General features: G+C 37.1%; 1 protein-coding gene across 8 annotated transcripts in view; it reads left to right on the plus strand.

Moving 5' to 3' along the window:
- The window catches only part of Ankrd31 (ankyrin repeat domain 31), a 207,245-nt gene that overhangs the window by 80,454 nt on the left and 100,678 nt on the right, over positions 1-26,113 (plus strand). For all 8 annotated transcript variants that reach the window (XM_031360124.1, XM_031360123.1, XM_031360125.1 and 5 more), the window contains 6 exons: positions 3,697-3,841; positions 8,773-8,825; positions 9,441-10,917; positions 11,646-11,816; positions 19,594-19,731; positions 20,475-20,617. In XM_031360124.1, the coding sequence (XP_031215984.1) occupies positions 3,697-3,841; positions 8,773-8,825; positions 9,441-10,917; positions 11,646-11,816; positions 19,594-19,731; positions 20,475-20,617 (2,127 nt within the window). The remainder of the gene's footprint in view (positions 1-3,696; positions 3,842-8,772; positions 8,826-9,440; positions 10,918-11,645; positions 11,817-19,593; positions 19,732-20,474; positions 20,618-26,113) is intronic.

Genomic DNA, 26,113 nt, shown 5'->3' on the forward strand with positions numbered 1-26,113 from the left:
AAAAAAAAAAAAAAACAAAAACAAAAAAAAAACAAAACAAAACAGTCCTTGACCTCCACCCTTTTTTCAAAGATGGCTGCCAATCTCCTTTCTCCCAACTGAGCCCTTTACGACTGCTTATCTGATTACTATTATATTCTGAGATTCCTGGAGGGACCCCCACACTCAAATCCCAGGAGCGACAACCCCACACACCACCAAGACATGGACTTGATGCAATCTGCAAGAGGCTTTTTATTCCAGCTAGCTGGGGCGAGACTCATATCCCTCGTAGGGGTAGAGGAGTCTGGCCCCGAGCAAGGTGTTAGGCAGCTTTTTATTCTTATGCAGTTGCTGGGGCAAAAGGGAAGACTGGGGTAAGGGGAAGGTACAGGGTGGTTTCTGATTGGTGCTGGCTGGTGCTAGGGTCCAGGGGCGGGCTAGTCACCTGGCAATTGTTTTGGGCCAGGTTGTTCCTGGGTTCTCAGGCCAAGTCGTCTTGGTTCCCTTGTTTCTGGGTTCTGGGAGCTGATGGTCTCCCATTGTTTTTAGGTTCTGAGTTTAACTAATGGCTAAATTCCCACAGTACAGTTTGAAAACTTAATCTTACAATATAGTTCTAACTTTTTCCAAACATCAGACAGTATATTTTCTTTTATGTTCCCCTTTTAAAACATAACATAGTGCTTTTTAACATTCATCCATGTTGTATTTTGTTAAGTAGTTGATATCTCTGTATTCCTGGGTAATATTCTACTCCAAGGTCACCTGAATTGTGGCTTTGGCTATTATAAGTAAAACTACTATTAATATTCCAAAATAGAATGTCATATGGTGAAAATCCATAGGAAAGTTTTAAGATCAATCTACAAATTCTTTAATATTCCCTCAAAAGATTCCCAGTTCCCATCCAAGGGTTACCATTTTTAGTCATTGTTTTTAATGATTTGCTTCTAGCATCCAAGGCATGGCAGTAATGGTAATATGTGGTCTCTATAGTTATGTTAAAAGGTACTGGAGCTTTCTTAGGATTCTCTCAACTCACTGACTAGAGAAGGCTAACTCTTCTCTTACATAGATACTCAAGCAACTGTTGGGAGCAGCCCACGTGGTAGTGGTTATTGCTTCTGCCTATAAACAGATTACCCAGACATTTTAGAAAAATAGCCTCCAGTCCAAGTCAAGGTTTATATGACTGTATATCCAGCCAAAAGCCTGACTACCCAGGCCACTCCCAAATACCTGATTCAGATACTCTGAGATTATAAGTTTTCATTGTTATCCTAAGCCACTAAATTTTGAGGTGGTTTTTTTTTTGTTTTTTTGGTTTTTTTTTTGGTAGCAGCAATTATTGAATGGACAATTCAAATGTAGGTTTAAAATAGTAAAGACATTCAGGGAAAGTTTTCTTAATTTGCTACCATTCAAAGTTCCTATCTGGAGTTTTTAATCTGAACATATGAAGATCTAGATATAAATTCTTTGGCTTCTTCCTGTGACTGGCTTATATGAAAACTTCAATGTTGCTTTATCTTTGTAGCTATCATTAACTCCCCATTTGTCATGGTTTGCATATCCTTGGCCCATGGGAAGAGGCACTATTAGGAAGTGTGGCCTTGATAGAGGAACTGTGTTACCGTGGGGGTGGGTTTGAGACCCCCTTCCTAGTTGCCTTGGATGCAGTCCTTTCCTGGCTGCAGTTGGATCAAGATGTAGAATTCTCGGTTCCTCCAGCATCACATCACGCCTGCCTGCATCCTGCCATGCTTCCTGCCATAATGATAATGGACTAAACCTCTGAACATGTTAGTCAGTCCCAATTAAATATCCTTTATAAAAGTTGCCTTGGTCATGGTGTCTCTTCACAGCAATGGAAACCCTAAGATGCCATTGTAAAGTAGTTTTAAAAAAGACTCATCATATTGCTGATTCTTAGTAATTTTTAAAGGATTTGTTTTTCTCCTACACAGTTACCTCTTTTTTTTTATTGTATAGACTATAATGACCCACAAGGGATATTTGTTGACACCCATGCTGATTAAGCTAATTAAAAGGTTTAAGCTCTATTTATTGATGGCCAGACCAAGAGCAAGCTTGTGTCTCTGAAGAGTTTCTTTGTGTCCATGTTCAAGGGGGTGCAGAGTTTTTAAAGGAGAACCCACAAAGACCATCATTTGCATCAAACTTAGATGAGGGTCAGAGTAACCTTGAAACATTCATTCCTGGCAGAGCATCGTAGTTATTTTAGACATAATATGCCTATTATTTTTGGTGAATATATCTGGACCATGGTCAAGGCCATGAAAAGCTCAGATGTGTTGCCAAGGCAGATGGGTCTGCTGAGGGTAGTGGGCTCCAGAATTCATTTTTAATAACTACAGGTACCATGCACCCTTCTGCCTCACAGCTAAAGATAAAAATATGAAACATATAAAATATTAGCTATAGATCATGTATCTCAAATCACCATGTAAGCTAACTTCCAGTTTAAGGAGTCATAGAAAAATAAATAGTTAAGTGTTTTCAGAAACTTTAAGATGTTAAGTGCATCACTTTAAGATGGACTTATCAGGACATCTGTAAGAAAAAATGATGTAATCATTACAAAAAGTGAGTACGTAAGAGGAAAAGAAGTGGAAAGAGGTATGTGAGCCACTATTGGAACGTGTTTTGGGACAATTTGGAGCACATAAATATGCACTAGATACTGGATGAATGATTCTAGCTATGTATGGTTGGTTACTTTCTAAGATGTATAACACTACAATCATGATTGTGTGAGAATTCTTAGAAGATCACCCTTAAACACACACACACACACACACACACACACACACACACACACACACGCGCGCGCGCGCGCGCGCGCGTGTGAATGAAGTGGGGGAAATATCTATTTTTTAATTTAAAAAAAAGTATATATAAGTGTCCATTGTATTCTTGTTTGTTTTTGACACAATGTGTCTTTTTATATAGCCCTGGTTGTCCTGGAACTCCCTCTGTAGACCAGGGTAGCCTCAAACTCCCAGATCCACCTGCGCCTCCTCCTGAATGCTGGGATTAAAGGTGTGTGCCAACTTTCATTGCATTCTTGTTTCAGGGTTTTGCGTGATCGAACGTTTTTTAAATAAATATCAGGGAAAATTATCTGTGAAGAAAAAACTAGTAGGATTCAGTTTAGCATCATATTCATTGACATATAATTGATACGCGATAAAATTGATTCCAAAGAAGTGTACAATTAACTGGATTTGGTATAGTCAAAAATTTGGTAATTATCACCATGTTATCTTTTTCAATGTTTTTTAATACTAAAGAAAAACCTGGCACTCCTTTTTGATCCCCAAGTCTTTCAGTTCTAGGGAGTCATTATCTGCTGTTTGACTCATGGTGAGACCAAAGTTGTCGGCTTTGGAAGACAAAGGAAGAGTGGAATCCCTGCACAACATGTCATTGCTTCTCCCTTCTTCTCTTTCCTTTCTTCTCTCTTCTCCCTTTTTCTTGTTTCTTTTTAATTCTTTGTAAGAATAAGAGTTTCTATTTAAACAAATTATGTCTCAATACCAGTTACTAATTATATTTATTGGGCAGAGATTTTATAGATAACCCCAGTATTGTTGAACTGAATGTTTGGTGGTATTTAAAGTTATGTGCTAGCCCACATTTATAATAATATACCCTTTGTCTGGATCCTTTATATTAACAATATTTTGCTAGGTGGCAGAATTACTTCTTATGAATGGAGCCGATCCATTATTTAGAAGTGACCATGGAACATGTGCTTTGGATGAGGCCAAAGATTCATTTATGGAGAATCTCCTTATGAAATATATTCCTCAACATAAAAAATGTCACCTATCAGGTAAGATTGAAGTCTCTGTTATAGTTGGTCTTATTGATAGAATTATAGAACTTGAACTTAGAATTGTGGAAACTGAATTCATTTCTGCCATAACTTTTAAAAAACTACATTCAATGATGTCTTTGTTCCACTCTTTTATTAAAGCTCACTGCTTGTTTGCAATTGTACATAAGAAAAGGACCCTAAAGTAAAAAAAAAGATCCTGCTTTTCCTCCAGTTGTGGCATTGTAAATAGTTAAGAACCCTTTTGTAGGCCAGGTGTAGTGGTGCACACCTTTAATCCAACACTTGGGAAGCAGAGACAAGATCTGCTTAGATTTCTGAGTTTGAGACCTGTGTGTGGTCTATGTAGTGAGTTCCAGAACAGACAGGGTTATATAGAAGGACCCTGCCTCAAAAAAACAATAAATAACTAAATAAATAATAAATAGACAAATATGAAACCTTTTACAAATTGCTGCTTTCTTCCCAACAGATTTTTGGTATGATAGAAATAATTAGTTCTAGTCACTTTAGTGAATGTGGATGGTAATACACACACATATATATATATATATATATATATATATGGATATGTATGGATATGTATGGATATATATAATATATGGATATGTATGGATATATATATGCATATATATATATATATATATATATATATATCCATTATCTATTCCCTAAGAGGCTTTTCTTATGGACTTAGTTTGATTTTCTATTATATTATCAAGTTGGATAAGATAATTTGATCTGTGATTATCAATAAAATATTATTTTAATACTTTAAATACATGGCATTTTTATTGTTTCTGTTTAGTCTCTCCCCCTCCCCTACTTCAAGACAGGGCTTCTCTGTGTGGTCTCAGCTGTCCTACAACTCACTCTGTAGACCAGGCTTGGCTTGAACTCAGAGATCCACCTGCCTCTGCCTCCTGAGTTCGAGGATTAAAGCTCTGTGCCACTACCTCCTGGGTCATAACATAGTTTTATACTCTCCTTAATGTATCCATTAGATTTTTTGCTAAGATTATAACATTCCTCGGCTCAAAGGAGCCTCGGCTCAAAGTATTCCATTCTTTTCATAATCTTATCTTATGCAATAACTTTTACTGTGTTTTCTTTGTGAACAATACATAAGTGAAATGAATCACTAAGTTCACCCACACTCAAGGAGAGAAGATTTTGTTTCTATATTTTGTGTTCCGCGCCTCTGCTGCCCACCAGCAGCAATGACGACAGAACACCGAGGCTTCTTCTCTCGAAGGTTTACTCAGGAAATTTCTTTTGTGTTACAGCTCTCCTAGGTACCTAGGTGTTACAGCTCTTTAAGGTAACTAGGTATTACAGCTTTCCTAGGTTCTTAAGTGTCACGGCTCTTCTTGGCTCTTCTTGATGTTGCTGCTGCTTCTCCTCCTCCTCCTCCTCCTCCTCCTCCTCTTCCTCTTCCTCCTCCTCCTCCTCCTCCTCCTTGGTGCTGCAGGTCTGCTTGCTTCTGTGGAGTGGCCCCAACTGTCTGGAGACAGCCCCTTATATACCCGAGCTTGAGCTGCCAAGTCCTCCTGGATTGGTTCCCGGGCAAACCCTCATTAGCATACACCTGCTCGGGAGAGGCGCATGTGCAGTATACACCCGCTCGGGAGGGGCGCATGCGCAGTAGAATCGTCTACTGCGGCCGCCATCTTGGATACAATCGTCTGAACAGCCGCTTAAGATCATCCAAGTGGCTGACAATCGTATCCAAGCGGCTGCCTACAATATTTATTTTGGAATATTTGCATTCAGTCTAGTATTGTTTACATTATCTACTGAGCCTTTCTCCATAGTATGTAGTGTGCTGGCACAGGAGGCTCTTTATGTATTGTTTTATTTATGTCATCCTTATATAGAATCTAAGCTTCATGAAGGAGAAAATCTTTACTTTATCTCCTCATGAATATAGAATCGGCTTTGTACATAGCATCCATTCAGCAAATACTTTTTGAATAGTGTTCTTGAAACAAAAACTATGTGAGCACCCAGTTTTCTCAACCAGCATCCCTATTTCTATGTTTTATTACATTTATTTGTTTGTTGATTGTATGTGTTCATGGATGGACACATGTACCATAGCATGTGTGTGGAGGTCAGACAACCTATGGGAATTGGCTGTCTCCATCTATCATACGAGTCCTAGGGACTGAACTTACTTTTTTTTTTTTGAGACAGTTTTTCTACACATTTTCTCTGTGTAGCCCTGGCTGTCCTGGAACTCAGTCTGTAGATCAGACTGGCCTCGAACTTAGAAATCCACCTGCCTCTGCCTCCCAAGTGCTGGGATTAAAGGTGTGCACCACCACTGCCTGGCTGAACTTAACTTCTTGCTTGGTGGCAAGTACCTTTACCCAGAGTTGCCTCTGTGGTTCTTAACCTACAATTTTAATTTAAAAATTTTCCAAGAGATAATTCTCTCAGAGGCTTTGAGTATTAATACCTTTAATAACTAAAGCTTGTCTTTTCAGAATTTCTCTTTGTGCACAGGAAAATTAATCTGAGAATTTTTCTAGCACAGTCCTTTTCCATCTAATCTGAAGGAATCTTAAACTGGCAGTGGAAATCTAATCTCTGCTAAAGCTCTGCCTCTCTCTGGAGACAAGAAAGGCAACTATGCCTGTTATATCAGTTCTATGATAGCATAAGGGTTCTTCTGTAAGAATTCTTTTGTGGTAGACAATTAATTTAGGGCTAAAAACAGAAGGGTTTGGGCAGAATAGCGCAATAATAAAAAGAAAAGCTGAGAATCCAGGCTTTGGAGAAGACTGGGAGTAAAAGCAGTTCCAGTGATGCGGGCAGCAGGGATCTGTAGGCTCACTTCAGAGTGCTGCCCATTAGTCAGGTGTTGCTGAGCTAAACACTGCCCATCACCATCGCTCTTTGAAGAATCTGTTTTCGGCAGAAACTGACTCCCTTCATCCCTCTCCCCTTCCTTCTCTCCCTTTTTCCCTTTTTCCCTCCCTCCCTTTCATTTATTCTTTCATTCACGGCTTACTATATATTATGTACCAATTACATACATAACACCTGATAATACAAAATGAATTTAAAATAAATGAGTAGCAAACAGTTATAGTGAAGAATGTGATAAAGAAATGACTAGATCCCATGAGACTACATTAAAAAGGCAGTACCCAGGCTTCTTCAAAGCATGATATACAGACATCGCGGTTAGTGGTGTTATCAGAAGCCTTCTGATAACTCTGCTTGGGGAGCTCTAGTCTTGATATAAGTTGTTTCCCATAATATTGAAAGTATACTTCCTTCCCAACCGGATCGTATTTAATATAAAGCAGCTTTTGTGATTAATATTGAGTGTATATAAGGGGCTATATAGCATTCTGATTCTTGGTCATGAGACTTATTCTTCTTTATAGGTTCATTTTATTATTTTTCCATTGTATGTAACCCTTTATCATATGATTTTTTCTTTTTTAAATTATTATTATCATACTTTAATATTTTTCTACAGTCCAGTCATTATCCTCCTCCTGGTCCACCCTCCAACAGTTCCTCATCCCATTCCTCCTCCTCTATCTTCAAGATGATGTTCCCACCAGAATTTTATGTCTACAATTTTAATTTAAAATATTTCCATTTAAAAAATGGATCAAAAATGTTCAGGGCATGTAATTATTTAAGTGCTATTGACTACATACTGAGACCTAGACCAAAATGTCTCATTTTTATAACAATAAAGAGAAAACATCACTGAATTTTTTAAATGTGAATTATATTGCTTAGGTTGATCTTGAGCCCTTGAGTTCAAGCTGTCATCTTGGCTCAGGTTCCTCAGTAGCTAGGACTGTAGACATATGACCTGGTGCTTCTTTAACTGATTCCCGACAGCCACAGAGCAGCAAGTCAAGTTCTTTAGAATAGAGCTCACTCTTAGAAACCTAATCACATTAGAAGAGACAAACAATAACTGGTTGATAAAAGCATATTGAAGTAGATGATTAAATCAGTCATATTTCAAAGCATATAAAAATTGCAAATCAAATATTCAACTAGAAACAGAAGTTTATAAGCTATAACATTTGCTGTAATGATGTGCTTAGTTGCTTGACTTATTTATTTTGTAAGGAGATTTTTTTTTCCTGGAAGTATTTTCTCCAGAAATCTTTCTCCAAATTCTGAAGCACTGGTCACTAATGCCCCTCCTCTAATCTAATTCCCTGTTCTCTAACCCAGTGCCATAAAGAGTTTTGCCTATGCATGAAGAATTTCCTTCATGCAAAGGAATTCCTAACCTTTCTCCTTAGTACTTGGACTTCATTCTTTCTTTGTGAGAGAATTTATCAATTTATTATACTTCTGCAGAATTTATCAATTTATGATGACTTCTGAAGCCTGAACATTTCCCAACATAATGTGAATTTCATCTTAAGACATATATGTACTTGTAGAAGACATTTATTTTTAAATTTCAGTTGAAGGTGGCTTTGTTTTAATTTTTGTTTTGAAATGCTAGGGATCAATGAAAGCCCGTTTAAATGCTAGGTCAACACTCCTCCCCTAAGCTTATAATAAACATTGGAAACTATATAGTCATGTTGTGTGTGCCAACTTTAAAATATTTTCATGATTTCACATATTCCCTCTATTTTTAAGTTATTTATTTTGAGTGTGTATGTGTATGTTTGTATGGTCATGTATGTGAGTCCAGTTGTGAGCATGCTAGGAAGATATGTGGGAGGCAGAGGACAGCTCTGGGGAATTAGTCCTGCCACCTGCGGGATCCAGGGCTTGAATTCAAGTCATCAAGTCTGAGTACAAACCTGCTGGCCATACCCTCCAGGTTTTTTGTGATTTTCTTTTTTTCATGCCAAAAATATTTCAGGTTTAGAAGTCTAGAGTATAACTACTAGAAACTCTTTCTCCTTATTTTCTCATTTTGTTTGCAGCTCAAAGGAACAATACTGACCCAGCACATGTAGAAGATAGATTTCAGAATAAGGTATAACTGTATTTAGTAATGAATGTTTTTATAGGTCTATACCTGCTGGTGTTTTATAGGTTACCAGAGGGAAAGAAAGACTGTGAAACCTGATCAGGTAGTAACTTTACCTTTGGTTTAAGGCACTTTGAATAATTGCATGATATAGCAGAAGGTTCCAGCCTCTTAGTGTGAGAAGTACTGAAGTATGTGAATAGTTTAGTGGGATGTACTATAAGCCATTTCCTTTCGTTGCTCTTCACGGGGGTTGGTACACATTTGATAGTGTGGGTGGTCACTCTTCACCTGGTCTTAGAGTCAAGGCCTGTCAGAAGCAATGTTCTTGTTTACTCTTAGCATCTCACAGTCAGGTTTCCAGAGAATCCATCGTAGTCATCTTCTTGGGTTTTTAAATCCTACCCTCCACTGCCCTATCTACATTTCTTCTAGATGGCAAAGGAAAAGACTTCCTTAATTCTAGTCCTTGCTATGTGATAGTCAGAAGAGGATAATGTCTTGAAAAGGTTTCGTCAATGCTCCCTTTACAGTGTCTTATGTAGATCTCATGCAGATCCATAGATCTGCTTCTGGAATTAAAGCTAACCATTTTTTCATTTGTTTTATTTTCTTTTATAGAAACCAAAATTAAGTTCTAATAATTATACTGAGTTTATTTGTGATGAAAATTTTAATAGACAAGAACCAGGACATTTAGAAATCAATAAAAAAGGAAGCAACAATTTACTTGTGAATAAAGAATATGAATGTGAACATTGCCAGAAAAATTCCAATACCACAAAATTTGGCAAGTCAGCTGTTAACCAAATAGACTCTACAAGCTTCAGAGGGGGTAATCTAAATGGTGTGAAAGATAGCCAGACTAATGTGTCTAAAAGAAAAGGACAAAGAAATAGACAACAAAAAAAGACTCAAGTAGATGACAGAGACTGCAATTTAAGTCAGAAAATAGCTACTTCTTCTTTCAGGAGAATGAGTAAATTACTCACTCAGCAGCAGCATGCTGCCCAGACACTCAGTGGCCGTCCAGAAGACTCATTTGACCTTTCTACCTCAATTCCATCAAGCTTGGAAAATGGTATAGGTAATAATGAGACTTATTTGCTTTCCAAAAAGTCAGATACCCACGTCCTGGATTCATCAGATAGTCAGGAAATGCAGTTCTTAGAATTAGAGTCCATTGATCAAGCTGAAGCTGCTTCTGCCTCTGAAATTTCATCATATAAAGAAATAAAATTATTACCTGTAACTACAGATCAACAACCTCACACTAACCAAGAGCAATACAGTAGCCCATATAAGTGCCCCAGAAACAATAGCTCAGGTGAAAAATATAAGAGCATTAATAAATGGGAAGATTCTTTCTTATCCTTCATAAAGAGAAGCATTGCTGACAGTGATAGTGATTGCCACATCTTGGACAAGTCCATAGCATCTCCAAAAGAGGGGGTGCACCATGTTCATCACGAAGAGATAATGACAGATAAAGACGTAGATTCTCAACAGCTTCCATCTTCTGAAAACTATTTTTCACAAGAAAATGACCTAAAAGTTCATACCCTAACTACATACCTACAAGAGGAAGCTGTTAATTCTTGTGATTCAAGTAACACATTAATTTCTGCACAACATACTCCAAATTATAGAAACTGTATACATGGAACTTCTTTTGATCACTCATATGACAATACTGAGCAAAGTTCTATATCTTGTACAAGACTACCTTCAACACAGAAAGTTTCACCATTGACTGTTGAAGTGGAGCTATTAAATGGATTCCAGGATTCTCTAGCCCACAGAGACGCAAGTCTTTTAGTAAATCAAGCTGGTATACATAGTGTGGAAAAGAAGCAAGACACTGACATGAATTATACCAAGAAAGGTCCAAACACAAGTTCTCCAAGTAGCCCTTTACCGACAGTTGTTCATTCTCAAGAAATAGAAATAATTAAAGCTGAAAAAAGGATAGAAGACTTTCCAGGAAATGAGCCCATGAATAATGCAGATGTTTATTCCACTGACAATGTGAATAAAGAATTGGCCAATTCCTCACAACTTACCCAAGAAAAGGAGAAGGAAGTTGTTCATAAATCAGGTATTAATTTTTTTGTTTGTTTGTTTTTGTTTTTTCCAGACAGGGTTTCTCTGTGTAGCCCTGGCTGTCCTGGAACTCAGTCTGTAGACCAGGCTGGCCTCGAACTCAGAAATCCACGTGCCTCTGCCTCCCAAGTGCTGGGATCAAAGGCGTGTGCCACCGCCCAGCAATATTTCTTAATTTGTACATTTCTTATAGAACTCCCTCTGTTTAAATTTACAGCTGAATTCTATTTACCCTTTAGCCCAGCTGAAAAGCATGAGGACATCTTGTGGGTCATGATTTGGGAAGCTGATACGCTCAGTAGGTATTTGTGTTTGATTTGCAATTAAGGGGCCTATGCCCCATCATCTGGGCTAGTCAGACATTGCTACTATTTGCTTTGAAAGTCAAACGTTTATTATCAAAGAAGGTTGCTAAACTGATACCACTAGAAGCTAATGAACAATCTGCCAACCGGTTTTTATATCTCTCTTTAACATGGCACTAATTTAGTATTCAAACCCTAACGTTGTTTTCTTAACAGAAAATTGGGAGCTCCACAGATTTCAGCTGCTGTGTCTCCATTAGCACTGCAAAGCAGCACACCCAGTTTGCTCTGTAGAAGCATTTGATGGGCTCCTCAGAAGTAGTTCTTCTTGAAACCGGAACTCTGGAAGAACAGTTTTATTTTCTTGTCATATAACCAGTAAACGGAACTACTAGTCTATAATCTGGTTGTGTTTCAGATGCTGAGTTAACTAATAATGCCAGCAATGCAAAAAGAACTTTAAAAAGTTGTGAGCAAAAAAAGGAAAACATGAACTCTGAAATCCACAGTCCTTGTGATATCCAAGAACACAGAAGAGACCAGAATTTCAGAAAAAGAAAACGTTCCTTGAAAGCTCCCTGCAGCCAAGGTTTGTATAAATGTTTATGTCAATGTTTTGTAATTAACCCTTGTTATCAACTGTTCTTCAAATAATTCCTAAATGTTTAGTTAGACTAGTGGAGAGTTTTGTTTGTTTTTTTCTGCTGGAGGACATTCATTTAGCTATGAGATTATTTCAGTTATATTTGTTGTTAAAACTCCACTTGAGAATATCCAGTAGTCTCCAGATATGGTTTTGTCTTATTGCAGTCTGTGGCCTTCAGTTTCTTACATTAGAGTAGATAAGCATCACAATCGTCAAGATTATTTGGTGGGAGGATTAGGTTTGTGTAATGTCTCTGAGTCTTAAGACACACCCATTTGGCCCTTTTAAGGAATATTAAAGAAACATGGGCACGATTTTTTGTCATTAATCAGCCATCTTTATTTGTTTAATGAACTAATTCCCCTTTAGGGGTCCTTAGAGATAATCCTGTGATGAACAACAACCTGGATTACCTCAGGTTAAATATTAAGCACTAAAAAGTCAATTTATGTTTATAAGGGATACTGGATAAGGCATTTTCTGTATGCCCTATTTTGTATTTATGTAAATTTATAGTCATACTCCCTACAGTGGATTGTATGATAGTCCTTCCATAAGGAGTCTACTTCCCAGTCTCAGGAACTTGTGAATAACACCTCTATGGTAAGCAATTGAATATTACCCTCTTTAGAAAAGGAGTATTTACATAAATAATCAAGTTATGGTCTTTGAGGCCGAACCATTCTCAATTATCTAGAACAATTCTAAATCTAATGAAAAGTTTCTTTATAAGAGAAAGATAGAGGGGGATTTGAGACACATAGAAGATAGAATAGGGCTGGAGAGATGGCTCACTGGTTAAGAGCACTGACTGCTCTTCCAGAAGTCCTGAGTTCAATTCCCAGCAACCATAGTGTGGCTCACAACCATCTGTAATGGAATCTGATGCCCTCTTCTGGTGTGTCTGAAGACAGCTACAGTGTACTCATATACATAAAGTAAATAAATCTTTTAAAAAAAGAAAGAAAAAAGATGGTTGGAGAGATAGCTCAATGCACGAGCATACAGCTCTTGTAGAAGACCCAAGTTCTAAACAAAAAAGGAGGAGGAGGAGGAGAGGAGGAGGAAGATAGAGTAAAGGAGTTCATGTAGCCTCAAGCTGGCGAAACCAAAGAATGTCAAGAGTCACCAGAACCTGGAAGAGACAAGGAAGATTCTTACCCTAGAGCTTCCAGTAGACATCCCTACTGGTGGTGTCCTGATTTGAGATTTCAGGTAGCAAAGTAAATTTCTGTTGTTTAAACCCAACTAGTTTATAAGTTTTTAGAACTAACTCAAGAAAACCGCCATACATCCCTGGGTATGTACTACTGGGTATGCTACTGGGTATCCCTAGTAGCACTTAACTATATTTAAATGTGACTTTGTCTATGCATGCCATTCTGCCAAACTGAGTAACTCAAGCAGGGGATTAAAAATTCTAGGTATTGACATCAGGAGGTTCCCTGATTTAGCTTCCAACCATTGCAGCAATGAATTTAATCATGCCCTCAGTTCTACTGAACTCCTCCTACCAACCACAGATTTTCAATCTTCATTTTAATTTCCCTCATCTAAATAGAAAGATCAGCTGCTATTTATGAAATGCTCCAGTATGAAAGATATCAAAGTAAGCTACTCAGACCAAAGACACCCAGAAGAAACAGAACTCAAGAATATTTTTCTTTCTTTCTTTCTTTCTTTCTTTCTTTCTTTCTTTCTTTTTTTTTTTAAGTAAAGAAAAGAAGGAACTCTCAGAGAATAATACAGAGTTTTCCAGGGGATCCAGCTCCACACAGTGAGCTCCAGGCTAGCTAGGCCACACATAGTGACAAATCTATGAAGCACACTTTTTAACACTGGATTGGTACCTCAAAAGAGTCACATGAAGGTAGAGCTTGGGAAAATTTTGTCAGTTTTAAAAGGTTTAACCTGAAATTAAAGGTGTAATAAATTGAAGGTGCTTATGGCAGCACTTACTTATGTTATGCCATGCAAGTTCACTGCAGCCTTAGTTCTGAGCACAAAACATGCCTTTGCCCTTTGCCCTGTACATGCTATCCATACCTCCATGCCACAGAGAAGCAATGAGCAATGCCTGAAAGGTCAGATTTGAGATTACTGTATATTCCAGTATCCACTGAATTCCAGTGGGTTTTTTTTAACTACTCATACAGAGTTCTTTACTCTTATAGAAACATAATGGTTCAATTATGATAAATGAAGATAATAATCCTACTACCATAATACTCAACATGTAGTAAGTGTTAATTTAGTGTATCTTTAAATTGCAGTTGTATTAGACTGTTTGATCTGAAAAATTGCTGTTTGAGTTGCTGACTTGACTTGCATAAAAGAAACAACTGAATAAATTTTGACTTCCAACAATTTCTAAATGGTCATTTGTACTATTTATTTATGTGAAATATCATTCTTTGTATTGATGAATATAACATTGAAATATCACTCAACTCTGAAAATTTGTTACACTAGTTAATATTCTAATTGCTGAACTAATAACTATAAAGAAGCAACTTAAAAGTGAAACAATTTTTGGGACTTACAGTTCAAAAATAAAGATCTATCTTGTCTGTCTGTCTGTCCATCCATCCATCCATCCATCCATCTATCTATTGCCTATCATAGTAGAGGAAGACATGGCAAAACAAGCATGAGACAGCTGGCCACATTGTATCCACAGTAAGGAAGCAGAGAGCTATGCATGCTGGTGCTCTGCTTGCTTTCTCGTATCCTACCCATGTTCTAGCCCATGTCATAATATGGACACATTTAGGATAGCTCTCCTTACCCTAATTAATTCAGTCTAGAAATTCTCTTGCAGACTTGCCCAGAAGCTTGTCTCCTGTGCAGTTCTAGATCCTGTCAAGTTGACAATCACTATTAACTATCACAAATGTTAAAGATGCTGTGTATCCTAAAGTGTGAAATACTCAGCTGAGATATAATTTGTCATGTAAAAATAAGCAACTATATCCATCTCCTTAATACACAAATTTGATTTCATCTTTAGTTAATGCAGATTTGTATGTATCCCAAAATATTATTTGAAAATAATCTCTATGAGTTGTTATCTGTAATTGATTGGCTCACCTGTTTTATATACCTATATGCCAGATCATCCTAACATTTTTTTGGCAGAAATAGGTCATTAAGTAAAAATGTTTAAGGAGCACTGCTACAAAGACAAGAAAGGAAGAGCACTTACTAATATTAACATCCCTCCCAGACTACTGTGGGGCTTGAGATGTTTAGTATGAGTAGTACCATTTGTATCCTATAGAATTTGTGCCATATTCTTTTAAATTTTCAGTTAAATGTTGTAGAAATGTAAAGTGATTGTAATACTGAATATTTTTGCTTCAATTTTTAATTTTTAAGATTTTATATGTTTATCATATATCATTCTTCCTCCAGTTCTTCTCATATGCCTTTATCTCAAACTCATGATTTCTCTTTTAATAATTATCGTTACTTCATATATGACAAATAAATATATAAACACAACCTATAAGGATACCTATTATTGCTCATATGCATATGTTTGTGGGCATGACAACTTGATACTGGATAATCAATATTCAATATTAGGGGTCTCTTCCCTGGGGAGGACTGATTGTTCCTCTCTCAACAGTCATTAACTACCAGTAGCTCTTAGGGAGAGGGGCCTTGTGAGAGTTCCCTTATCCATGTTGGCATGTGCGTTCATCAGGGTTTGTATTCCTACACAAAACATCATGACTAAGAAGCAACTTGGGGAAGAAAGGGTTTTTTCAGCTTACACTTTTTCTGCATTGCTGTTGATCACCAAAGGAAGTCAGGACAGGAACTCACACAGGGCAGGAACTTGGAGGCAGGAGCTGATACAATGTTACTTACTGGATTGCTTCCCTGGCTTGCTCAGCCTGCTTTCTTATAGAACCGAGGACTTCCAGTCCAGGGATGACACCACCCACAATGGGCCTTCCCCCTGATCACTAATTGAGAAAATACCTTACAGCTGGATCTCATGGAGGCATGTCCTCAAGGGAGTCTCCTTTCTCTGTGATAACTCCAGCTGTGTCAAGTTGACACACAGAACCAGCCAGTACAGCATATCAGCTGGCGTTCTCATTTTTGTCTTGTTTAGGTAACCATATTATAGAGATTCTGTGGATGCAGCTTCTGTGTCATACACAGGAAGGTCCCAGTTCTCTGGCTTTTACAGTCCTTTATCTCCGTCTTCTGCAGTGTTCCTGGTCCTTAGCTGTTGGAAGTGTATTGTAGATATGTCCTTCTCTCTGTATTTTGGCCAGTCATGGTTTCTGTCTGCTGCAAACAGAAGCTGCTTTGATGAGGGGTGAGAGCTGCACTGATCTGTGAGTAGAAAGATAAGTTAAAGAAGACAGCTAGAGAAAGTGGCCATAGTAAGTTAACCTCTAGCTCCATGGCCTCACCAGTCATGGTTAGTTGTCTAGGTTTACCGTACTATATATGAACCCCTCCTATTGAGTGGGCTTTAAGTCCAATAAGACTGCTCTAGTTACCACCAGGGTATAAGTACCACTGTTTTACCTTCAAGGATATTTTGCCTTTCTGGTCAGTGCTGTAGTCCACAGGCATCACTGCTGGCGATACCTTCTTTTCTGTTATTATTTATATCTTACTCTGTTCTTTTCTTTTCTTCTTATTTGCATACACCATGAAGAAGGTAATAGAACTTGTACCGTTTACAGTAAGAACTATCGGGAGAGATTTTTCACTTCCAATTTTTTTAGTTTGCATGCCCTTGAATGCTTTATAGTTAACAATTTAGTCTCTCTCTCTCCATGTATCTTTCTGCCTTTCTCTTTGTATTTTTCCAGTAAAGAATGATAAATGCACAAAAAGGACTATGTTTTATTTTTGTCTGAATGTCATTAGAAAATATCTGTGTAGGGATGGAGATGTGCATGTGTGCCTCAGTGGGTAAGAGCACATGCTTTGCAAACATTAATACATGTGTTGAAGCACCAGCAACAATGTAAAAGGCTGAGCATGACCTCACATGTCTGTAATAGAGATGCAGAACCCAAGAACTTACTGGTCAGCCAGTCCAGCCAGTGGTGAACTTCTTGTTTGATGAGAAACCCTGTAAAGGCAAGAAGGCAAAAACTGTTAGAGGCAAACACCCAGTGTCCTGCTCTACACCCATAGGCATGTGTATACTTGTGCACATGTGCACACCAGCATGCATGCAACATAAACACACAAGAAAATAGTTTTGAAGGTATTGTAATTTGTGTAACTCAAGAATCCATTTGATGAGAATAGTCTTTTATCTAGTATCTTAAGTTAACATGTTAGGTTGCTGGTATTTAATAAATAGGGCAGGACGGGTTTCATGCTTAATCTAGTGGTTCTCTAACCTTAGCTTGTGTCAGCATCACCTGGTCAGCTTGTTAAAATACAGATTGCCTAGTCCTACCCTCAGAGCCTGCTTCAGTTAAGTGTACTAGTGGCCTATGTTGGTAAGGACAGTTTACCACAAACTTAATAGTTCTTAAAAGCAACACACACATTTGTCCTCTATAGATTAGGAGTTGAACACTAATTCACCAGGCCCTTTGACAGTAATTTTAATAGGTTTCAATATAGGTGCTATTGGGACTGGCTCTCACCTAAAGGCTGGACTAGGGAAGAACTTTAACGTCATGTGAATGCAGAATTTAGTTCTTGAATGTAGTTGTACTAAAGGCCTCAGTTCCTATGGACTGGTGGCCACCTTCAATTTGTTGCTGGAAGGACTTCTCCAATATAACTGTTTGCCTTCAGGAAATAGAAGCTGAAGGCAAGAGAATGATCTGTGGGTAGATAGCAAGTATTGTAGTCTTCAGTGGCCTAATCAAGTTAAATGCACGTAGTGTTGAAGTATTCTTTTTGGCTAGGAGGAGATTATTCAAGGGGGAGAAGAGTACGTAAAACTTCAAGCATCAGTTCTGAAGAGGGTGTCTTAAGGTTTGCTCTCTGGCGTAGGTTTGAGCTGGACAAGACTCACTAGGTGTAGTTCCCATGATGTTGGTGTGGTGGATATTCTTCTGTTTCTTACCCTAACCCTGTTTGGCCCTTTTGTCAGTCTCCATCTTCTCTAATATGGTTCATGCAGAAAACAAACCTTTTGGTTCCTGGGTTTTAGGAGGGCTTTAGTATAAGATAAAGTGAGTGGTTGCCATTCAATTCAGAGTTGGAAAAGGGAGCTCGGAGCCCCAGCTTTACTCTGTATCAGCTTTCAGTCAGTTTTCCTGTGTCCACACATAACTGACGGCCCCAAGTGCTGACGGCCTGTGATCAGATAGGCTTTCCCCGTGATTCTCCTTGCAGGCACTTGAACTGGAGCATCCCACGTTCTGCTAAGGCAGTTCACTCTTTAGCAGTGACATTCCAATGTCCCTTCCCCAAATTTGTTCAAGTCTACCCTCTGTTCTTCTGTGTTTTCTTTGAAAGTTAACAAAACAAAACAAAAAATAAAAAAGTCACTGTAATGTAGCAGAGTATAAGGAGGAAATGAAGAAAAACATGGTCTGTTCGTTGTTTTTAATTCCAACTTAATCTCTCTAACTTACACTGCAAAAAAAAAAAAAAAAAAAAAAAAAAAAAAAAAAGACTTTAAAAGAGGCTCTTTCAGAGGTGATTTTGCACTGAATTTTCTAGGAAAGAAAAACAGAATCTAAAGGCCAGTTTGTTACTGGGCATCATATGGTCCAGGAACATGCAGATTGAGAAACAGCTGTAAGGAAGGATAGACTTTCATTATATATCCCAGGTGAACTCAAGATTCTTTGCCTCAGCCTCCCAACTGAGTGTTGGGATTGCAGGCATGCACTAAAACAGGCAGCCTGAAAGTTTCTATAATACCAGAACTTGGTTATCTTAAGGAAAAAAAATGACCAGGCAGTGGTGGCGCACACCTTTAATCCCACCACTTGGGAGGCAGGGGCAGGTGGATTTCTGAGTTGGAGGCCAGCCTGGTCTACAGAGTGAGTTCCAGGACAGCCAGAGCTACACAGAGAAACCCTGTCTCGAAAACAAAAAAACAAACAAAAGAAAAAAGAAAAAGAAAAAATGTATTCCATTGTGACAGGACTAATGAGAGCAAGGTGAGTGTGGAGCTGAAACAAGTTGTTTTAACCAAGTGTTTAACCAAGTTGTTTGAATCAGTGCAAACCACTGTTAACTTCTTCTCAATCTAGGATTTGAACCAAAAGCAGCAAACAATTTTTCCAGTCCAAGAAATCACCATACAGTTTTTAAAAAGTTATTTTATAGCTCACTTAACATGAATTAATTCTGAAAATTAACTGATGTGTTCCCAGTTTAGAATCACCTTGAAGGAGACATCTAGTCAAAGGTAATATGGTATCCAGTAGATAGTATCAATTTTATCATTAAAACTGTTAATGTTTCCAGGAGTTTTATCTTTTATATAACCTTCTACATAGTTAAATATAATCAGTTGGCAAGATTCTTAGTCAGGTATCTCAGACTCCTGTTCCTGTGACTCCCTACACAGTGATTGTCTCTTACCTGGAATTGTGACAAAAAATAAACACTTCATCTTTATTTTAAAAAAAAATAGTTACATGTTTAGTGTAGTGCGTCCCGTTTATAGTATTATCAGGAAGTAGATCTGTATTTTCTAAGGTCCTTTATAAACAATGAGTATTTTGCAGAAAATAAGGTTCAGAATTTCTTGATATAATTATAGGTGTGAACACAACTGGAATCAGTACGAGGAACGCCAAAGGAGAAAGCCCGCTCCATGTGGCTTCCAGAGGAGGAAATCTTTCCCTAGTGAAAGTGCTAATAGAAGCTGGAGCAGATGTGAATCTCAAAGACAATGCAGGTTTGGGGCCTTTTCATTGTTTGTTTGTTTTTTTCATTTGAACTCACTGAAATACTGGGTTTTTTTTTTTTTCCTTTGCCCCTAATTTTGATACTGGTGATACTTACCTAGGTTTGAACTCTCTTTTTATACCACATTTTAGTTTCAATGACTGTCTCCTTTGAAACAGTTCTTATAATTGAGGACATTCAGAAGGATGCACAGTGAGAAAGGCAAGGAGTTAGGCTTCCCCTGGGAAGCTCTAATCCCATTCCCTGATCCAGGAGGAAATGCAAATGTCCCAACTCCTGTCTACTCTCTGCTCCCTTTATGGGACTCCCTCTTTTCCTCTTAATCATTTTTGTGACATTATGCTTATACATAAAATAATCTTATGTAAATAATTTTAAAGAGGGAAATGCAAAGATTTAACTGAGACAGGTGCCACTTTAAATAGAAATGTAGCAGTGCAAATCTGAGATATGAAAGCTAAATATTATCAAAACAAAGCTGAAATGCTTAGCATTTATCCTGCTTCTGTTTTGGCACCTTTATCACCCTATTTAGGAATAGATTATCCTTTTTCCCAGAATGAGGCTCATGTTTTAAAACAGTACTTCTAAAATTGTTTCTTATTCAATACTTAGTACATTTTTATGTATTTTAATAGAGTTATTAAGTTCACTAACACAAGACCCCTCAAAATAAAAATACTGCATGAATCTTAGTAGTTATGGAGAAGCTTTATTATTTTTCTTTTTCAGGTTGGACACCCCTTCATAAGGCATCTAGTGGGGGATTTGATGATGTAATTATAGAGTTATTAAAGGCTGGTGCAAATGTAAACTGTGAAAATAGAGATGGGATTATGCCTTTACATGGTGCTTCTGCAGGGAATCATTTAAAGGTAATGGTGCTTGTCAAATTAGATTTCTATTTTCTTAGGAAAATGAGTGAAAAAATTAAAATATTTAAAGTGAGAACTAAAGTGGTTGCTTATACTAATAAATGGTCTTAAAGTCTGCTAAAATTATGAATGAAGATACAATGTTGTGTGGGGATTAGAAAATCAGTACATACAGTAATGACTTCTTTTTCCATTGTCTGTCACATGTCTTGTAAGTCAGAAGAAAACATTCTAGGAATCTAATTTTATTTTTAATTGTCTAAGATGATTCCACAAAGAGTCTAATATTAGTGGTGATGCATGTGACAGACATTTGGATTTTGAGACAGGATCTTAATATGCACCCAATGCTAGCCTCAAATTTAGAATGCTTCTGCCTCAACCACCTGTGTGCTGGGAGATAGCGTGAGCCCGACACCCTTCTGAGGCATTCTTTCCTAACCTACAAGTTCTCAATAGTTTTGAAGGGAAGCATGAAGTGATTCCTGTTTGGATGTATGTTGTTGTTTACTTTTTTTCTACCAAGCAATTCAGTAAACATGCACAGGAAACTAAAAGGCTATTGTTTCAATGACACAGTATTTCAAATATTGACCTTAAAACTCAGGAGTTTTGTTTCTAGGTTTTAAAAAGAAAATTATTGTTGTTGTTGTTGTTTGTGTATGAGTGTTTTACCTGCATTTAATGGGTGTGTACCACATCCATGCAGTACCCTCAGAGACCAGAAGAGGACATCAGATTCCCTAAAACAGACAGTTGTTAACTACCCTTTGGTTGTTTGGAATCCTACCTGGATCTTCCTAAAAGAGTAGCCAGTGCTCTTAACCACTGAGACATCTCTCCTGCCCCAGAACTCACTAGTTTTAAACTCATCATCAGTATCCTTCTTCCTTCTTCTTTTTCTTCGTCCTCTTATCTTTTTGACAAATCTAGGGAGGAGAAATCTTACTATTACCAAAAATAACATAGGGCTGAGGACACGACTCAGTCAGAAGACAAACACGAGGACCTGAGTTCCATTCCTAGAACCCACATAAGGAAAAACCCAATGTTGAGGAAATGGAAGTAGGCAGTTCTCTGTGGCCCACTTACCACACTCCCTTGCCTAACTAGGATGCACCAGACTCTAGTGTCCCTGTCTCAGAGACCAGAGACCCTGTCTCAAAAAGCAAGATCCAAGACTTACAATGAATGACATTGAAGGATGACCTCTGGCCTTTATATTCACATGCACATATCTGCTCTCACACTCAACCATATATACATGTACATACACATACATGGACACTAATTTTTTTGAAACTCTCTTGAGTAGATATATAGTTTTAAGAGCACAGTAATAATAACTTTGTAGATTTTCCCATACTATTTCAGCCTAAGTATAGTCATATGTTACTGAATTTATATTTACAGAGATAGGAGATATGAACTAACATTAAGAGCAAGGTAGGTAGGCTTCTTTTGAAGAGCTCTTTGGACTTCCATGTATTTAAAATAAGAAAGAATGAGCAAATTTTTAAGAATATGTTGTTTTACCAGATCTGGCTAGTAACCCAAATTGGTGAGTTGTAACTAAGTGGGGAAAACTTTTTATTATCTGATCAATTAACTGGATGGGGGATTATTGTTATGGGTATAAATACTACATGGTGACATTCTCAGCCACATAAATAAATTTCAACATTTAATAGTGGAGAAATCAATTTTTAGACTATTATCTTAAAAATAAAAGAGCACATTTAAAAAATTAATTATATCATTGCTATTTGTATTGGACAACTGGAGATGTATTTTTAAATAACATATAGAGCTTAGTATATAGTGATAATCATGTCTAAGATTGATCACATCACTGTATTAATGATATAGGTATGAACTATAAAAGAAAGACAGGTGTAATATGGAGGTATCTATGTGAGTATTGTCTTGTGGTCTATTCTTCACAGGATATCATTCTCTTCCTAAACAAAGGTATTAATATGTATCCAGTGTTTCTGCTTAATGAAGCTATTTAGAGTGACTCAGTACCCAATGTTTTTGATGTTGTTGTTGGTGGTGATGGTGGTGGTGGTGGTAGTGTGTGTGTGTATATATGTGTGTGTAGGTCTATGTGTAAGTCAGTTTGCATACCTGTGGAACCCAGAGGTCAATAGCAAGTTTCCTGCTTAGTCATTCTCCGTTTTAGTTTTGAGACAGGCTCTCTTACTCATTTACTCAGGCTCATTTACTGATTGAGCTAAAGTAGCTGGCAAGAATACCACAGGAATCCGTATTACCACCCTCCCTTTTTGAGATTTTATTTATTTTATGTATATTAGTGTTTTGCCTGCATTTATGTCTGTGCATCAAATATATGCAGTGCCCTAGGAGGCCAGAAGAGGGCATCAGAACCTTTAGAACTGGAGTTACAGATGGTAGTATGTTTTACTTGAATCTTTTTGGATGTGGATCTAGACTTTTAACGGGTGACCCATGTCTGCACCCTTTCCTAATTTTTTAATCAGTGAATATGGAGCACAGACCTTTTGAATAAACAAGGGCTAAGAGAATTCATTTCCTAATTTGTTGCATTCAAAATATTAAAGTATAAGACAGAATAATGGCTCAGTGGTTAAGAGCACAGACTATACCTTCCAAAGGATCTGAGTACTCACATGGCAGCTCACAACTATCTGCAAGTACAGTTTCAGATAATCAGATGCCCTTGAGGGCACTGTGTGTTTATGGTGCATAGAAAGCAAAATGCAAATGCACGTAAAAATAGTATGCAGCAAAATACCCATATTCATACAATAAAGTAGTAATTTCCTAATGTCAAAGTTCTTTAGTAAGAAGAAAGACTGCACTACAAGGAAACTTAGATTATAAAGGATGAGATTCTAGATGTGATAATTATGTAGACTTAAAGAATTTCACTTTGTAACTATCTTCAAAAGAAAAAGCTAAATGCTTGGAAGAAAATAATATTGTACTGTGGGACTCATGTATTCAAGTAAAGTAAAAGTAAAGAGTGACCAAAATACATGAGTTGTGAGAAATTGAAATAGTCTATTGTAAAATTCAGGTAATAAAATTGTTTACTATTAGAAAAGATATGTGACAAATTAAAAATGTCCCATTGACACCAAGGCGTAGTGGCTTCTGGTCCCTTCACCCACCTGTTATGAAAAGAGCAGAAAAGGGGGCAAGACAGTGTGTCCAGAGGCAGAGGAGGGGGGACTGTGCTGCCCCAGAGTGCTCTGCTGTTTAGTTATGTGTGGTTTTGTTTCCCTTCAGCTAAGACCCCTGTGTCAAAAACCACTAGTAAATAAATAAACCCAGCTTTACTAGTTATAATTTCCAGCGTAAATGAACCAAACACTGATAGTCAGCTTTGTGTAACTGTAACACATACTTGAATGAATTATTATATAAAGAGAAAATTTTTATATTTGGTTCACGGTATCAGAGATTTAGTCTGCGGTTGAGTAGCTATTGCTTTAGGCATGTGGTGTATAGAATAGTGGCAGAAAGCACATGGTTAAACAAAGCAAAAGAGGGGAAATCAGCCTGCATATCCATCAGCAGAGGAGTGATAGAAACGATTGGTATATATACTCAGTGGAATTTTATTCAGCTGTAAAGAATGAAATTATGTGTTGGCAGAAAAATAGAAAGTGCCATATTCAGAAGAATAAATACTAGGCTAGCGAGATGGCTCAGCAGCTAAGAGCACTGATTTCTTCCAGAGGTCTTGAGTTCAATTCCTAGCAATTACATGGTTGCTAGCTCACAACCATCTGTAAAGAGATCCGATGCCCTCTTTGAAGACATAATCCATTAAGTCGGTAGGATAAATACTGTATCTTTAATGTCATATATAGACTCTAGATTAAATATATATACATGATATACATGAATGTATCTGTTTGCATATATGTGTATATGTATATGTGTGTACATATATACCTAGTACATGAAAGTAAGAGGACTAAAGGGGAGAAAAGACTTATAAAGAGAGGAAGGAAGAGGGAATACAGGAAGGTAATGGGAAAAAATAAAAATAATCATATTTACTCTCATATCCAGAATCTAGATTTAATTATATATATATATATGTGGGACCACTAGGGCAAGAAGGAAACCAGCCAGAGAGGAGGAGGGATGAGGAAAGGAAGTGGGGTGTGTGTGTGTGTGTGTGTGTGTGTGTGAGAGAGAGAGAGAGAGAGAGAGAGAGAGAGAGAGAGAGCAAAGCTCAGTAATATACATGCATGAAAATTTCATAATGAAACCTATTGTTTTGTATTCTAAGAAATCTAATTAAAAATTTAAAATTTGGAAAACAGTAAAATTCTTAGCCCGATAAACAATAACTTGTCTGAAACTATAATATATAAACCTAAAAATGGTTTTAATAGAGAAATGTCTCTTATAAAAAGTAATGCTGTGTTTTAAATACAATTAAGTTATAATTAAACTTAAGCTAAGAAAAAGAACATACTTGGAAAAATTGCTAAAACATAATGTTGGCTTTAGAAATTTATACAACTATAATATGAACAAACAGAGTTTATATCAAGAATATAAGATTATTCTTTTGAAAGTCAGTGTAATTTATCAAATTAATAGACTGAAAACAGAAAATACCTGATTATTTTGAAAGATGAACTTTGTCCATGGATTAAAATACTTACTATTGCTTATATGTTTGTTCTTAACTTAATTAGCAAATAGAGTCAATGAAATTCAAGATCTCAACAGAGATTTTCATAGAAATTAATAAACTTATTTTGAAATTTACATGGAACTGAAAAGAATGTGAAATAGCTGAGACAGTTTTAAAAATTCAGTCTTAGATAGTTCATACCATTTATAGAGCTGTGGCTACTTATTCTATACCTATAATAATAAAGAAAAGCAATCGGGCCAGCATATCTCAGCAATAACACCACTGCCATTTGGAGCTGAATGTTCCTTTGTTGTGGAGTGCTACCGTGTACATAAACATAAACAGGATGTTTATCAGCATGGCTGAGCTCTACCCACTCAATGCCAGTAGCTTCCACAGCCTCTGCTTGTAAGAACCAGAATGTTTCCAGACATTGATGAATATATCCTGCTGAATACATGCTCTGGGGGACAAAAAGAAACCACCCCAATTAAGAACCACTGAGTTTTATACACAAATCAATTGGAAAGAAAGCAGCATGTAGAAATAGACCCACAAATGTGATCAGTTGATTTTTGACAGTGATACAAAGGTGAGTTGGATAGAATTGAAATTTTTAGATTTTTATTTGCAAATTTTAGAAGCCCTTTAATTATATATAAAAACTAACTTTAAATGGATCATGGGCCTGAAAGAGTTAATTAAGACAACCTAAAAGAAAAGAGAAGAAAATGTCCTGATTTTTCAAGTAGGCAAATATTTCTTAAGTAGAATCTAAAGGCATTACTTACTGACTCTGGTAAGTTAGACTATGAAAACTTCAAAAAAAAAAAAAAAACCTTCAAAGA

Source organism: Mastomys coucha, unplaced genomic scaffold (genome assembly GCF_008632895.1).
Source record: "Mastomys coucha isolate ucsf_1 unplaced genomic scaffold, UCSF_Mcou_1 pScaffold8, whole genome shotgun sequence".
Classification (NCBI taxonomy): Eukaryota; Metazoa; Chordata; class Mammalia; order Rodentia; family Muridae; genus Mastomys; species Mastomys coucha.